Here is an 18,119-nt window from a genome sequence, read left to right as displayed (position 1 = left end):
AAATTCTGAGATTGCATTTCACTGTTTTTATTCATTTTGAGGAATACTGAATATTTTCATGCAAGTGAGATTAAAGTAAATGCATGTTCACATTTAGTCTAGAACTACAATACCCATCATGTTCACACAGCGCACAGACGCTTACCCTATTTCTCTCAACATGGTGACAGGAGAGCTGTCAGTCAATGTAAAAAACAAAGTAAATTGCATTACTTATTTGAAAAAGTAACGAGTTACTTTAGGCTACTAGTTACTTGAAAAAGGTAATCTGATTACGTAATTCAAGTTACTTGTAATGAGTTAACCCCAACACTGTTCATGTTATGTTGTTCATTCAGAGCATTTGGAATAAATGTTTTCATGAAATGTCTTTACTCTATGCACATTAGGCAGATTAGGCCTACAGGCATCACTAGGCCTGGGGAAACATTACTGCAGAGATGATAGATAACTGATCAAAGAAACTATTATTATTAAAAATAATGATAGCTAATAATAATAATAAAAAAACGTGTTGTTGTCTTGAACAATTGTGTCCTCTTCACGACTGCTGTTGTTAAACTCTATGCATGAATCAAGGCCACACTGTCCTTGCTGTTGTTACACAAAACCTGTAAATAATGTGACCCATCTATCGATTGTCCTTACCTCTGATCTGACCCAGGCCCGGTACTAGGCTTGCTGGACTTGGGGGGCAATCACAAATTTTGGTAGGGCAGCATTTTCTAGGCTAATATTCATAGCTAACTTTTTGTTTTTTTGATTCATCAAGAATCGTCTTGTGGCTAACAAATTATAGGCTATAGCCTAATTTGTAGCTACTGGCTATGTAGGCCATGTGAATTATTTATGGACATAATAAGGGGCGGGGCCAGACATTGTAAACATTCGGGGTTTAACCGAAATCTACACTGTAAAAAATTACCGTGATTTTAACAGTAAAAGACTGTAAAAATGCTGCGGTGAAAAACTGTTCATTGGTTTACAGAAAGTTTCCGTACTATATACGGTGAATAACTGTAATAGATCTAACGGTACATTTAATGTAATTTTACGGTAAAATACCGTTAAATTCACAGTTTTTGAAAGTGAAAAATAACAATTCATTGTAAAATTTACAGTGAAAAACCGTAAATTGACATTCCCACAATTCCCTGCGTGACACTTCACATTTGATATATTTTTGTTGAAATAACTCTGTTTCTTCTTAGTTTTTCTCATTTTTTTCTAATCAGTTATGTACATTAGGGTTTTATGTTACATCTAATGTTGTTAAATTAATGTTTATTGCATTTTTAAAATTTCATGCATGTTACCATGATGGTGTTTAGTGTGTGTGTGAATGACACTGTGTGCTCCTTCTATATATTAGTATTGTGCTTCTCAGCTTGTGGAAAAGCTGCTTGTGATGAACTTTGATTCATCATGTGACTCTTATCACCACTGTGTTTGGTGACTGTCAGTGTATTATAAAGATACAAAACAGATATTAGTACTTCATTAGGCTGGTAAATTAACATTATATCAGTTAATGAAATATGTTATTTTACCGTAAATTTTACTGGGATTTTTTTTACAGTGTACTGAAATCCAATGTTAAATATACATATTTAAAATGTAAAATTCACATGTAACTCCGTAAGTATGTTTACGGTTTGATGTCATTTTTACAGTATTGTTCTGGTAACCACAGTTGCCAGTATTTTTCCGTAGAAACAACGGGATTTTTTTTACAGTGTATATTTGTCCAATGACATTTTAATTTACTGACATGAAAGGAGCGTTTTTTGTAGTATTCTTGGTTAAAGTTCATAAAATGTACATTATATACCATCATCTAGGGGGGTCTGGGGGCATGCCCCCCGGTAAGAAATGTTTGTGTATTTTAAGGTTAAATGCATTAGTCTGGTGCACTTTGGAAGCTCAAAACTGAGAGCTTCAACCCATGTACAGAGTGCAAATGGAACAAAGAAACAGCATTGACTTGTACCTGGTCATGAAAGAGGGCTCAAACATCTTTTTAGTTGTGATATAGAGTCTCAGTCTACATTGTATTTTCGGATGCACACTTCTCTTTAAAACACGCAGCACAGAAACCTCAAACCTGAAAGTTTCAGGGCTTTTGGAAAAACATTTGGGGTTCCAGCCCCCTTAGCCCAACCCTAGCGCCGCCCCTGGATATAATGTTCAAATTATTCATTGTTAACGAAATTACTGAGGAAATGTTCGCTACCTGAAATGTTTAGGGAAAAACTTTATTAAGAGCAAAATTGTTTGGTGTGGTGGAAAGGACAATTAAAAACAAATGAAATGAATTATTTTCACCAAATATTTGAATAGCATAGTTTGTGTTTACTTCACTTTGTTTTATAAAATGCATATGAAAAGTAGCAAAAATAAATCATGGTAGTATCTTAATATAGCCTATAAAAATAAATAAATAAATAAATAAAGAGTAGAAATCTAGTAGGCCTAATAAAAAAAAAATCAACCCCTGCCTGGGCATAAAACCTGAAAAAGCCCATGAATCTCTTAAAAAAAAAAGTCATTACAAAATGATGAATGATGTTTAAAAAAATAACTACGTATTACTATAATTACTATTATTTCACCTCAAATTAGTGCGAATCGAAAATTGTCACGAACGATATTATTATTAGGCTACGATAGATAATTGTAACGTTGCAGAAGTCTCCAACCAATCGCGGGGTCCACAAAGGGCCATGTGACCGGAGCAGGAAGAGTGACTGAGCGGCTATTATAGGTTCTTTGAATCGTCGTTGATACACGCGGTGTTCTGACTGAGTGGAAAATGGCACCTACAGGTAAGATATAGAAGAAGCCGCTATTATGTCCGCTAGAATATAAGAACATGAACATACCTGTCTGCTGCTTAAAAGAAGCTTAAGTAGTTCCGACGTGGTGTTTGTAGCTCGTTAGCGCAGTGAGCTAATATACGGTGTGTCAGCTGTGAAGTTCGGTCAGCTGGTGCCGCTCGACTCCGCATCCGCCATCCGGTTCCGACAAGTGAAAACACACGAGACTTCGCCGTTCGTCCCACAATGACAGGGCCCAAATTTCATAATGCAGGAGACTTATTAATCTTCACGATTTCTTCGTTTACAAAAACATTTCTTCAATATTCTTCTGATACTGTTTTTATATTCATAACACTGTCTCAACTTGTTCACGTAGAGCAAGGTTAGCTGGTTAACCTTTAAGCTCTAAGATTTAATAGCAAACTCATCGCACACCCTTAGCAATATCATTCACAATAAATGAAACGAGCAGATATCAGTTTTCATTTGGCGTTAAAGGTAATTGCAATAAAACGTTTTTATTACTTAAAGGTCTTTCTGAATGTACTGTATTACCAGATGGTAGAAGTTATGTAGAAATTATGTGATTTATTAACAGATCATGTTTCTAGATCCACATTTTTGTTCAATGTGATACTCATACTGTTGTATTTTTCAATCTAAGCAATCTAAGTTGTCATCTTCATTGTTCAGGTGAAGTTGTGTTTGGCTCTGGGGATCGGGTCTGTGATGTCAACCGTTTGCGCTGGGACCTCACTCCTGACCAGATCCACCAGCTTACTGAAGAGCTTATTGCCAAGACCAAAAAGGTGTATGACACTGTTGGCGCCCTGGACTTGGCCAGTGTCAGCTATGAGAACACCCTGAAGGCCCTGGCTGATGTGGAAGTAGAGTACACAGGTAGAAATCAATTGAAACATTATTATCAAGGTTTAGTTATTATTATTATTAAATATTATTTTGCTTAAAAAAAATCAAGCCTAGGACACTTAAAATGTAATGGTTGCAAATGTGTTGTACACAAAATGATTTAAATCTGATGTAACACTTATTTTGCACAACATGATACTGATATACTTATATTTCACTAATAAATAGAATTTTATTTTCACAACATTTATATTCTTTGGTTATTAGATTATTGTTTGTTTCTGATTACTTTTAAACATAATATTTCAGCCCAGATGTGACATTTACAAAGTTACATGCCAGGTTTCTCTGTCTATCTACATTTGTAAGGTCCATAGAAAAAAAAGTCTGAGTGTGCAGGAAAGCTGTGTGCAGTGGTATACACCATTCAGCACTTTTTGCATAATGACACGTTGACCAGCCTGTGCGCTCCCCACTGTGGTTCATTGTTAAGGCGTTGAATTAGCTGTTTTTTAATTCCATCTAAAAAAAAAGAAAAGAAAAAAAAGCCCCTTTAATTTTTCTTTTCATTCTTCATAGATTGATGTAATATTGATGTTATGTTGAATTCAAAGAAACGCACATATAATTTAAAATAGGGATGATGTATCGGCCAATAAAAGCAATATTTTCGCTATCTCCAATTATATCCTGTCAATCAAAAAATGTGTCAGACTGCAACTCCTGCTGTGTTTGAAGAAAATGTCTCATATGTTGAATGAAGGGCTGTTGAGGTTAAGGCCACAATAACGCATTAACAGTTAAAAAAAATAGCTATGTTAAAGCAGGCTCTTTTTAACCCTATGAATCGCCCGTAGTTCAAGCCAGGGTTGCCAGGTCTGCTTTTTTTCCCTACACCAAACATTATTTGTAGTGCTCCTCCCATCCAATAATCGCAAATAGCTTTGTGTTACTTTTGCTATTATGTTACTAACATATTAAAAAGGGTTAGTTCACCCCAGAATGAAAATTCTGTCATTAATTACTCACCCTCATGTCATTCTATACCTGTAAGGCTTTCGTTCATCTTCGGAACACAAATAAAGTGTGTCTTTTTGATGAAATCAAAGAGATGTATGTCTCTCCATTGACTGCCTTTGCAATTATCACTTTGATGCCTCAAAAAGTTCATAAAGAGATTGTAAAACTAATCCATATGAATTGAGCAGTATAGTCAAATTTTTTGAAGAGACTCGATCGCTTTTAATGATGAATAGATTTAATTGAGGCTTTTATTCACATGTAAATATTGAACAGTGAACATAAGCAGAAGCTCAACTGAACCTGAATAATGCACAAGAACAAACCTCTTCCGGAACCTCAAATGCTCCTCTCTAGTTAATTTCTCAAGCGAACTAACATGCTGTCATCAATAAATGCCTGAAGTAAATCTAATGCTGCGTGAGATTATTCTCAAGCTGTTTTATTGATATCCTTCAGTAGATGAAACACTCTTTGAGAGATTGCATTTAAACATATCGATCGATTGTCTCTTCTTCTTCTGCACTTTTTACTGGCAGTGTTGCATTACCGTGCATACCCCCTTCTGGATTGGAGTGTGGATCACCTGTGACTGACTGTATTTGTTGTGTGACTGCATGAAACAAACTGTTACACATACTGTATGGTTCAGACGAATACATGTACCATTACGCCCCTAGCTATTAGTATCAAAGAAACATAGTATCTGTGCATCTCTAATCTAAAGGCTAATTATTTAAATTGGTTCATGTTCATTCAACTTTATTTTTTATTTTTTTTGCAGTTCAGCGGAACATGTTGGATTTCCCTCAGCATGTGTCCTCCTGTAAGGATGTCCGTACGGCCAGCACAGAAGCCGATAAGAAGCTGTCAGAGTTTGATGTGGAGATGAGTATGAGGGAGGATGTTTATCAGAGAATCGTGGCTCTGGAGGTGAGCAGGGACCGAGCACTAATACATCTCTCTCAGGAACTAAACGCTAGTATCTCTCAGGGACTGAACTAAGCTTTGAGAAAGCTGAGGAAACCTGTTAACTGACTTTACCAAATAATTTTATTAGCCATGAACGATATAAAAACAGGTAAAGGTGATGTAAGTTTAAAACACCTTCTCTAAACATCTTATCATCCCATAGTTTTTTTATTTTTCATTTTTATATTTTTATTTTTATTGTTGTTGTTTTTTTTTTGTTTTTTTAACAGGAGAAGCTGTCAGATGAGAGTTTGACACCCGAGGCCAAGCGATATATGGAAAGACTCATAAAGCTTGGGAAGAGAAATGGCCTCCATCTTTCCAAAGAGATGCAGGAGGTCAGATATTAAGATCTTCCTTTCAGTTTGACATGTAACAATAGCGCAAACACTCTTTTCTAGCCTGTAACTGAGTTTTGTCTTTCCTGTAACAGGAGATCAAAAAGATCAAGAAAAAAATGAGCACTCTGTGTATCGATTTCAACAAACACCTGAATGAAGATACGACTTGCCTGTGTTTCTCTCGAGAGGAGCTTGGTGGGTGGGCAGAGTACTTTCCTTTCAGAGACACTGAGGATTTGATTTAGTGTCTACTTAAGTCAGTTATTCTCATTTTAATATTATAATAAAGTGTATTGCAACTTTGGGTGTATAATAATTGTTTTACATAGTTTACCCTAAGTGTAGAACACTGCATTTGCAATTGGTAAAAGCTAGTAAATATAATTTACACAGTAACTATGCCAATACTTAGAGGCATGTATTCACTTTTTTTAATTTATTTATTTTTTTTATTAGTTGATTTGATATTAATTTTCTCACTTTGCATTATTTCTGTCGATTAAACGATTATTGATTTTTAATGACTGGAGTGACAGAGCCTTTTGGCAATGTGACAATTGAACAGAGCTGAACTTGACATGCAAAGACGACCAACGTTAATAACTACATTGAAGGTATTTTGAGGGTGCATCAGGTTTACGCCATGATATAATTAAAATTACAATTTTAGGTAACAATATTCCATTCAAAATAATAAAGATTTTAATATATATTATTTCAATAGAAATAAAAAAATCAGTTGGACAGAAAGTCCATTTTTGTATTAAAAAAAATTCCTACAAAACAGTAGGGAAAAAAAGATGTAAAATTCCTCACACAGAAATTATTTGCAGTCTGTGAACCATTTATTTATATAGACGAATGCACATGATGCATTAAAATCATACTTTTCAATGCAAAATGAAAGGGGGCATATTTTATTTTAGGAGTTTGTTTATTGCCTCAGCTTGATCAGCTGCACACAATTCATTGACAAAAAAAAAAATAAACATCACAAATAGTGTTGTGTCACACTACACTTCAACATGTTGAGGAAAAACTGCATTGATTTTAAAAAATTCTGAGCAATTACTAGCATTGCTACTTTTAGTTCCCTGATAAACAGTGCTCATGTAAACAGTTTTTTTTTTCCTGTTACATGTAGTTTTGATGAATAATGCATGGGGTAAATGTTTTTTAGGTGGGCTTCCTGAAGATTTCCTCAACTCTCTGGAAAAGGATGAGTCTGGAAAACTAAAGCTCACTCTGAAGTATCCTCATTATTTCCCCACCATGAAGAAATGCTTTGTCCCAGAGACACGGAAGAAGTTAGAGGAGGCATTCAACTCACGCTGCAAAGAGGTCAGACATCCTAGAAATCACCTGTAACCAGAATTAGAATGCTACCTGAAAACACTATGAGGGAGATGCTTTAACATAATGCAAATGAATAATTTTAATAATGTTATTATATTGATTCCCCTGATAGGAGAACTCTGCTATTCTGAAGGAGCTTATAGAGTTGCGCTCTAAGAAGAGCAGTCTGCTGGGATTCAGCACTCACGCTGACTTTGTGCTTGAGATGAACATGGCCAAGGCCTCCAAGAAGGTTGCAACTTTCCTCGGTAATGTCTGCTATCTTTACATGGAAAGGTATCCATAAGTAAAAAGATGAGTCTCATTATGTAAAAGAATAGGGCTGAGATTGGAGCTGAATCTTCTTTAAAATGCTGAATCATCTTCTTCTTCTTCTTCTAATATTATTTATTAGAGTTTGTTTTTTTTAAAGAAATAACTACTTTTATTTAGCAAGGATGGATTAAATTAATCAAAGTTGACAGTAAAGGTATGTATAATATTTCTATTTAAAAAAAAAAAAAAACCTGACAAAAAATGTCTCTCGGTTTCCACAAAAACGATAAGCAGTGCAACCGTTTTTAGCATAATAATAAATGTTTCTTGAGAACCAAATCGGAATATTATAATGATTTCTGAAGGATCATGTGACACTGAAGACTGCTGAAAATTCAACTTTACCATCACAGGCATAAACTTTTCATTTTCAAACATATTAAAAACGGACAAACAGTTCATTTTAATTTAGTTTTTTGTTGTTGTTGTTTTTTGGAACGATAGTGTATTTGGTAACACTTTACAATACGGTTCCATTAGTTCATGTTGGTTAATGCATTAACAATAGGTGATTTAAATTATTACAGTATTTATTAATCTGTTAACTAATCTGTTAACTTAATCTGTTTTTTTTTTTTCTTGATTAATTGGATGGGAAAATTTCAATGATTCAAGATTAAACATTTTTATTTTCAATTAAAAATTCATTTTAATCCATTATTTTAAACAATATTAATCCACATCTTGCCCAATGTTGTACTCTAAATGTGTAATATAAAGACTATGAAAACAAATATAGTGAATGCTGTACATTTATAAGCAAAAAAGGGTTAAAATACAAACATTACATTCTAAACTTAAAAACAAGTGATTGCTTACTATTTTAAAGCAGAAATTAAAATGACTTAATTGAAAATAAGCACAAAATGTTAACTTGTACGAGATCTAAAGAACACACACATTCACAAACACTGAACAGTCTAGTTCACCCAAAAAATAAATTTGTCTTTAAGTGCTCAACCACACCAGTGCTTATGTCGTTACAAACCCATAAGACCTTTGTTCATCTTCAGAACACAAATTAAGATATTTTTGATGAAATCTAAAGTTTTTTTTTATCCCCAATAGAAAGCAACATAATTGCCATCCTTTAAGGTCCAGAAAAGTAGTTAAAACATTGTCAAAATAGTCAACGTGACTACAGTGGTTCAACCTTAATGTTATGAAGCGACAAGAAGACTTTTTGTGCACAAAAACAAAACAAAAATAACTTTATTCAACAATTTCTTCTTTACCCGCTCAGACTCGAACATGATGAACGCAGTTCAGCACTTCTGTGTTTACGTCCAAACGGCAGCTGTTCACATGAGCATCACAATGCATATATGTATACTCGTCACTTCATAACATTAAGGTTGAACCACTCACGTTGACTATTTTTAACAATTTCTTTAATACCTTTCTGGACCTTGAATGATGGAAATTACATTACTTTCTATGGGATACATAAGATGAACGAAGGTCTCACGGGTTTGGAACGACATGAGAGTGAGTACTTAATGACAGAAATTTTGTTTTTGGGTGAACTAACCCTTTAATGGGCTATTCCAACAATAGTGCCTTTACTGTTACTGCTCTCATAAATATGATTACTTGTTACATGTATATTTTTAAACCTACACATAATTTCCAACAAAAAATATTTAAGCAAAATGTGTATGTCTGTTTGATGCACATGCGTGCACCTGCACTTGTTCATTGAAGTCTGTAAGTTTAACAAGACGTTTGTTGTCAGAAAATGCTAAATGGTTACACTTTGCATTAAACAGCACATGCATCTGTCAAAGCAAGACAGAGCAAGATGTGATAAACGCTTATGCTCTTTTTTTGAATAGCTTATAAATATAAAGCATTCTCATGTTTCTGACAACTTGGATCATGTACCTTTCTTCAGCTCCCTGTGAGTCCTGATTTTCATAAGCGTTTTGTCCATAGAAATGGGTTATTCTGTACTGTAAAGCAACATGACTGGCTGATGGTTTCCCGGGCACAACGCGCAGATGCGATTAATTGATAATTCATTATCTTTAATAATCGATTTTATCAATTAGTTGTTGCAGCCCTACCGTTAACTTTAGTTAATAAAAATGTTGGCTCAGGTCCATTAAATAATATTAACAGATACAACTTTTGTTTTTGTTAATGTATTTGTAAATGTTGATAAGTTAATAAGTGTAATAAATGGTTTATTTAATAAATGCTGTATTTTCATTGTTAGTTGATGTCAACTAATATATTTAACTAATGTTGACAAATTTAACCTTATTGTAAGGTGTTAATTTAATACATCTTTGTGCTATTGTGTTTAACCCTTTGTTCTGTTTCCTCCTGTAGAGGATCTGGCCCGTAAACTAAAGCCCCTGGGTGAGGAAGAGAGGGCTGTTATTCTGAAGCTGAAGGAACAGGAGAGCCAGAAGAGAAATTTGCCCTTCACTGGAGAACTCCACGCATGGGACACACGCTACTACATGACCCAGGTGGAAGAGACACAGTATGCTGTGGATCAGAACCAGCTAAAGGAATATTTCCCAATGGAGGTGGTTACCAAGGGTCTTCTGGACATCTACCAGGAGCTGCTTAATCTCACCTTTCAGCAGGTGGAGGGAGCACCTGTCTGGCACGATGATGTGACGCTGTACTGCGTTAAAGACCGCTCCTCCGGCCAGGTGGTGGGCCAGTTTTATCTGGATCTTTTCCCCAGGTAAACACTCATACCTGGTTTCTACAGAAATTGTTCTTGTGGGGATCTGAAAATCTTTCATTCTTAAGCCCGGGTATACTTCACTTTCCGTGCCCGAACACGTCTCTCATACAGTCGCATCCGCACATCTTTCAAAGTATACTAAACCAAGTATCCGCACGGATGACCGAGTTCGACACATACGCAGTACAATTTTTTTCTATACTTTTACCAAACATCGTGTCATCAACCAGACATTCACTGGGCAGGATCGGAGCAGAAAAATAGTGCATCCACCATTGCAACATAGTTCAGAAGATACACCAAGAGAACAGGAATCAAAAATGATGGAAAAGGCATGCTTCTGAGTTTACTCGTCTTGTCTTGTTTTTGAATTGCTCTTCAGACACTCTTCTTCGGCGACTGTACATTGTGCTCAGTGCTGTGCGTAATGCCACCTAGTGGACTCTTCTGTCCTGTCTCGAAATTTGGGCTGTAATAATCAGCCACAAGCCCTCCGCATGACAAATTACATCAAGTCAAGTCACCTTTATTTATATAGCGCTTTTTACAATGCAGATTGTGTCAAAGCAGCTTTACATTGATAACTGGTATATAATTTTGGCTGCACAGCAGCTCTTAAAGAATAGTGTCAATGCAGGCAGATCAAAGCACTGTTGAATATCAAATGTCAAGTGTCCCCAACTAAGCAAGCCAAACGGCGAACAGCGGCAAGGAACCCAAACTCCGACAGGTGACATCAGGTGGCAAATAGGTGTTAAAATGGAGAGAAAAAAAACCTTGGGAGAAACCAGGCTTAGTCGGGGGGCCAGTTCTCCTCTGGCGAACAGTGCTTTGTTGCGATTCAGGTTGCTATCATAAGTCCGATAGGATCGCAACATTCAGAAGTATTTATTTCAGTTCCATCCAGTTGAGGAATTGTGTCACTGGCTGTCGTGTCGATGAGGCCTTCACAATGGATGGTCTAGTTGACTCGATCTCTGCTGATACTTCAGGGCTGCGTTGTGGTTGTGCCAGGACACCGGTCCTCGGTCTCACCTGGATACGGCCCGGATCCGGTTGACTACGATAAACCTTGGGATAAACAAAAAGACTAATATTAGCGTAGATGCCATTCTTCCTTCTGATGTAATGAGTACATCTGGTGTTATAGGAAGTGTTCCCGGTTCCAGGCTGACCTAATTTATGCAGCCTAATAATCCTTTAACGGATTTGAAAATATAAATTGATTAATGTGTTATGTTTATGCCAAGTTAAAGAGATGCGTTTTTAGTCTAGATTTAAACAGACAGAGTGTGTCTGCTTCCTGAACAGTGCTAGGAAGATTGTTCCAGAGTTTCCAGTGGTGCCAAATAGAAGGATGTACCGCCTGCGGTTGATTTTGATATTCTAGGTATTATCAGCTGGCCTGAATTCTGAAGATCGCAATAGACGTGAAGGACTATAATGCTTTAAGAGCTCGCTCAGGTACTGGGGAGCTAAACCATTTAGTGCTTTGTAAGTAATTAGCAAGATTTTAAAATCTATACGATGTTTAACAGGAAGCAAATGCAGGCATTGACAGAACTGGGCTAATATGGTCGTACTTCCTAGTTCTAGTAAGAACTTTAGCTGCTGCATTTTGTACGAGCTGTAGTTTATTTATCAAGTGAGCGGAACAACCACCCAGTAGAGCATTACAGTAATCTAGCCTTGAGGTAATGAACGCATAAACTGTTCTGCATTTTTCATTGAGAGCAGTGTTGAGCAGCAAACAGGTATTGGAAGCTGCTGGTGTCTCTGGAGTCTTGAGAACCTCTCAACGCAGGCTGTCAGTGTTGCGTAAAGATGCATTTCAGCCACTCCAAACCAAAGCTCACAAAGAGAAACATTTTACAGTGGGTGCAGAAATGCATTTTCAAACAGTTTTATTGCTGTGGTGTTTTTTTGCAGCATGGGATAGTGCATAGTGCATTGTATTTCAGAAGGCACTAATCCTCCTTTTTATACTATTGCTGAAAATGGCCAGTTATGAACTCCACATATCTTGCAAAAGTCATTTTAATACCCTCAGAGACCCTAAAGCCCCGTGTATACTTCGGCCGTCCGCGTTCGTGCACCGTCCGCATGACGTAATTTTCGTCATGCGGAGGGCTCGCGGCAGGCCGCATACCCTGGCCGCGTGCAGGCCAAATTTCGAGGCCGTGCGGACAGTCCGCGTGCAACAGCGCATGCACAAGCAGTATAGAAGAGTCCACTAGGTGGCAATACGCACAGTATTGAGCACAGTGTTCAGCCGTCAAAGAAGAGTGTGATAAGACCGGTTTAAAAACACGCTTGAAAAAAGAGAAAAACACGACAATGGACAGCGAACTTGACCAGCGTTTGTGCAGAAAGATTAGAAAGTAACCACATTTGTACAATTCATGTTTAAAGAGTACAAAGACTTATTTAGGGTGGCAAATTCATGGAGGGGATAAGTAAAATATGGGAAAGGATGCACTTCTTTCCTTCTCCGATCATGCCCAGTGAATGTCACGTTGATGACACGACTCAGTGCTGCTCTCCGATGTCAGGTAGAGCATAGAAAAAAGCTGTACTGCGCATGTGACGAACGCAGTCATCCGCACGCATCCGTGGTGTAGTATACTTTGAAAGACGAGCGGACGTGACTGCGCGCGTGACGCGTCCGGGCATGGAAAGTGAAGTATACCCGGGGCTTAAAGGTACCTTCCATCTCATTCCAGCCCAAATCATCACCCGCCAGCTCCCTGCTGACGTTACAGTCTTGTTGGAACGTGGTGGCCATTCACCAACCATCCAGAAATCCATCCATTTAGACCATCCATTGTAGTACGGCATTCGTCAGTGAATAAAACTATTTAAAAATGAGTCTTCTACACCCACTTTAAATGTTTCTCTTTGTGAGGTTTGGTTAGTGGTGGCTAAAATGCATTTTTACGCACATCTGCCATCCTGCATGGAGAGCTTCTTGAGACTCCAGAGACACCAGCAGCTTCAAATACCTTTTCTGCTCAACACTGTTTTTTTTTATTTATTTTTTTTATAGCTGCCCTTTTAATACAATTAATTTTTTTGACAGGAACTTTCATTAATAAGCCTTTTATCTGACCGAGTTCTGCTGTGCTCTAAATCACTCACAAATCTTATGATAATTTGATAATCTCCATTCAGTTTCACACAATATTAGTTGTTTTAATGCCTTTTGCACAACATTACACCATTTCATGCTTTTCATCTTCAGAAAGATATTTGTTCCTTCCCATATTTCATGAGAACTGTGACTTGCTTAATAATGTGGAACAACCTCTAAGTAGGGTTTCCATAGATCTGGCAAATTATTTTGTCTGAGATTGATACCAGTTTGAAAAAGACATGGATACATAAACAAACAAACATTTTCTTAGAAAAACTAAAATCTGAACGTTTATTCTATTGAAATCGTACTGATATGTCACTTGCATAATAATTTGGACCGCGGTGTAATCAGGAAATTAATTACTTTATAACGATATGACAGCATGTACTGTACTGTAGTGTTCTGTGGTCATACCGTTTCACTGTCAGTGTTTTAAATGATCTGGTGCGTCAACGCTCTCTGCACAGCGCTCGACCTCACGTGTAAAAATAAACAGCATGAGGCATCAGTGATTCCACCTCTAGAAGCCTCTCTCATACTGTATAATGACAGCGGACCCTTTTCAGCTGCTCCAGCCTCTCCGTATAGCTCTAGCAACGGACGCAACCCGGAACAACAAATCAGCATGGATTTTTATTGAAAGCCCATTTTGCCAGTGGTGAAGTACCCCTTTAAGGGTGAACAGGTAGCTTCTGAGGATTTCTGAGACCTAGAACCCATTAATCTCCTGAGCGCAGAGCCTCCATGTCAGTTCAGATGGATTAATCGCTAATTCTCCCTTATCTCTGTAGGGAGGGTAAGTACGGCCATGCTGCATGCTTTGGCCTGCAGCCCGGCTGTTTGCTCCCGGACGGGACCAGGCAAATGTCTGTGGCTGCCATGGTGGCTAATTTCAGCAAGCCCACCGCTGACGCGCCATCCCTGCTGCAGCACGACGAAGTGGAAACGTACTTTCATGAGTTTGGACATGTGATGCACCAGCTTTGTGCTCAGGTCTGAATTAAGGCTTTTAATGTCACTTAGGTTGCAATTATTTTGCAGTGTGTGAAGATTGTATTTTGTTTGTTCAGGCTGACTTTGCAATGTTCAGCGGGACTCATGTTGAGAGGGATTTTGTGGAAGCTCCGTCTCAGATGTTGGAGAACTGGGTCTGGGAGAAGGAGCCACTGCAGCGCATGTCCAAACACTACAAAACAGGAAACCCCATTCCAGAGGAGCTTCTGGACAAACTCATCAAGTCCAGACTTGCTAACACAGGTGACCATAGACAAAACGGACAGTGGTCATTTTCACAAACAAAAACCTGAACTTATCATCTGCTAGCTACAAATCAAAATGAAATAAGTTTACACTGTAATTACTAATTTGACACTCACTTTCCTAGTCGTATTATGAATGATTCTGTCACTGTAAATCCAAAGGGAAGTTGTCTTTGTAAGCTGTTTATTACAATGTATTAACACTTGAAAACAGTTTTCCTTTTTGGCTGACATCTTTTTATTCAACCCCTCCTATACAACCAGCAACTCGGATTGCTGTGAAAAAATGTCCTCCAATATTCACAGATTTATATCTATGAAAGGATTAGTTCACTTTCAAATTAAATTTTCCTGATAATTTACTCACTCCCATGTCATCCAAGATGTCCATGTCCTTTCTGTCTTCAGTCAAAAATAAATTAAGGTTTTTGATGAAAACATTCCAGGATTTTTCTCCATATAGTGGACTTCAATGGAGCCCAAACGGTTGAAGGTCAAAATTACAGTTTCATTGCAGCTTCAAAGAGCTCTACACGATACCAGACGAGAAATAAGGGTCTTATCTAGAGAAACCATTGCTCATTTTCTAAAAAAAAAATTAAAATTTTATGCATTTTAATCATAAATGCTCATCTTGAACTAGCTCTCTTCTTCTCTATTAGAATTACGGCAGTGTAAACACTTCTAAGTGTATTACTGCCCTCCACAGGTCAAAGTTTGAACTAATTGTTATATACTTGCATATAGTATGACAATTTAGTTCAAACTTTGACCTGAGGAGGGCAGTAATACACTTAGCAGTGTCTACACTGCCGGAATTCTAATAGAGAAGAAGAACAGAGCTAGTTGAAGATGACCATTTATGGTTAAAATGTATAAAATTGTAAATTTTTTTAGAAAATGAGTGATGGTTTCTCTAGATAAGACCCTTATTTCTCGTCTGGGATCGTGTAGAATGCAGAATGAAACTGTAATTTTGACCTTCAACCGTTTGGAGGCCATTGAAGTCCACTATATGGAGAAAAATCGTGGAATGTTTATATCAAAAACCTTAAATTCTTTTTGACTGAAGAGAGAAGGACATGGACATCTTGGATGACATGGGGGTGAGTAAATTATCAGGAAATTTTAATTTGAAAGTGAACTAATCCTTTAAGAAGTCTGGCTTATTAAAGGCTCCTTCCTGTTTTTCAGGGTTGTTTAACTTGAGGCAGATTGTTCTGGCTAAGGTGGACCAGGCTTTGCACACAAAGAATGGGCTTGACCCGGCTGAGGAGTATGCCAAACTCTGCCTGGACATCCTGGGAATTCCTGCTTCACCAGGTATTTTGGTCTCAGTAACAAAATAAAAATAATTTCACTAAATGAACACAGTGAGGAATTACTAGTTAATTGTACATATAGTTACCACCTGGAATGAGAAGCACTTTGGTTTCATAATCTGTGCAATACTTCTGAGTGATGGGCATAAAGGGATGATCACACAGAATGCGTTTTCGTTGTTAAAAACATGAGACGCATAAAAGTTGATGTAGTACTGCAGTTATTGTAGTACGCAATAGTGAATGCAGAGCCCCAGCCCTGATGAATAGAAAAGGCTGGGTCTCGAGCTCGAGATGCATCTGTCTAGCACGTTTACTTAGAAAATCAAAAGCAGCAAAGCTTACTGCAAACAGCTCCCACAGGACTTTATGAGTGGCCCAAAGCGAACTACTTACACCAGCATGTCCGGCCCTCATACGTGCTCATGACTCTAATCTTATTCTTTGTTCACACATAGCATCATACCGGTAATGTACTAGTAATGTTAACCCTAACTTCTCATACCAGAAAATTGATTTACTGATATTTACTTAATATTACAAAAGGGTAATATTAAGTGATGTACATTTCAATCTACTAGTCTATTGAACTTTTTTTTTTTTTGTATTTAAAACATTATTTATTTTATAAATGTATTTATAAAGGGGAAAAATGCACTGGAAAATCAATTTAAGGGGGCAAATATTGTCCCTTAAAGGATTAGTTCACTTTCATATAAAAATTTCCTAATAATTTACTCACCCCCATCCAAGATGTTCATGTCTTTCTTTCTTCGGTCGAAAAGAAATTAAGGTTTTTGATGAAAACATTCCAGGATTTTTCTCCTTACAGTGGACTTCAGTGGCCTCCAAACGGTTGAAGGTCAAAATTACAGTTTCAGTGCAGCTTCAAAGGGCTTTAAACGATACCAGACAAGGATTAAGGGTCTTATCTAGCGAAGCGATCAGTCATTTTCGAAAAAAATGGAAATGCATATTCTTTATATAAACAAATGATCGCCTTCCAAGTGCTTCTGCCAAAATCGCACTTTTGTATTCTTCAAAAAGGTGTAACTGCAGTCTAAGTGAAAGAGAGAGGGGGAACATAGAAAGATGTTAAATGCCTCAGGGGGTACGACACTTTAAAACAGTTTGGGAACCACTGACCTACAGCAAAAATAGCACAAATATATAAAATTAATATTTGAAAATGTCTTCTTTCTTTCTTCTGTGTTCTTACAGGGACAAACATGCCTGCCACCTTCGGTCACCTGGCAGGAGGATATGATGCTCAGTACTACGGTTACCTGTGGAGTGAAGTCTTTTCCATGGACATGTTCTTTGCCCGTTTTAAACAAGAAGGCATCATGGACCCTAAGGTTAGCTTAACCTAAAGTGCTTGTGGGTCCTGTGCATAAATATGCCTTTTGTATGTCTAATCATATTTTCATGTTAAACAGGTGGGTCTGGACTACAGGAAGTGCATTCTGAAGCCTGGAGGCTCTGAGGATGCTGCTGACATGCTGAAGAAGTTTTTGGGAAGAGAACCAAAGCAGGATGCGTTCCTCCTGAGCAAAGGACTTACGGTTGAGCTGGAGTCTGGCACGCCCTGTGCCTGCTGACTGCCTGAATGTTAGGCTAAGCCGTTAAAGCCTCAGACTGATACCTCCTAAGAAAAACCCTAAAAGCTCATTCACTTATCACACATTCTCCCAACCCTGCACTTGTGTAAAGAGCTTTCACTATGGATGTTTGAAACATTGTTTTAAAATTGAAAATTGTATTGAAATCTGTCCCCCCCAAAAAAAAAAAAAAAAAATCTCCAAATGACACCCTTGTTGTGTTTTAACTGTTTTCTATGGAGCTTAATGAATTCCCTGTAGAAAATGCCAAGGAACTGCTTCAGTGCACTCATAACAGATAATTTGGCTGATGTCACATACGGGATACCAGTTACATGATTCACAACAGGTCACTAGGAAAGCATTAACTTAATATTGGATGAATTTCACCCCAAAATCTAAAG

At 37.4% G+C, this 18,119-nt stretch overlaps 1 protein-coding gene across 1 annotated transcript; it reads left to right on the top strand.

The window, feature by feature from the left end:
• The first annotated feature begins 2,678 nt into the window (after positions 1–2,678).
• thop1 (thimet oligopeptidase 1) lies at positions 2,679–17,925 on the top strand. Its single transcript, XM_048172405.1, has 13 exons — positions 2,679–2,825; positions 3,513–3,719; positions 5,494–5,642; positions 5,912–6,019; positions 6,115–6,217; positions 7,203–7,363; positions 7,491–7,626; positions 10,028–10,394; positions 14,325–14,526; positions 14,604–14,790; positions 15,987–16,115; positions 17,336–17,472; positions 17,554–17,925. Exons 1-13 carry the CDS (start codon positions 2,813–2,815, stop codon positions 17,713–17,715), a joined length of 2,061 nt encoding a protein of 686 aa, XP_048028362.1. The 5' UTR covers positions 2,679–2,812; the 3' UTR covers positions 17,716–17,925.
• Positions 17,926–18,119: the final 194 nt, after the last annotated feature.

The sequence above is a fragment of the Megalobrama amblycephala genome, linkage group LG21 (assembly GCF_018812025.1).
Source record: "Megalobrama amblycephala isolate DHTTF-2021 linkage group LG21, ASM1881202v1, whole genome shotgun sequence".
In the NCBI taxonomy this organism is placed as follows: Eukaryota; Metazoa; Chordata; class Actinopteri; order Cypriniformes; family Xenocyprididae; genus Megalobrama; species Megalobrama amblycephala.
The sequence above is the reverse complement of the archived record's forward strand: the minus strand, read 5'-3'. Positions and strand labels throughout refer to the sequence as shown.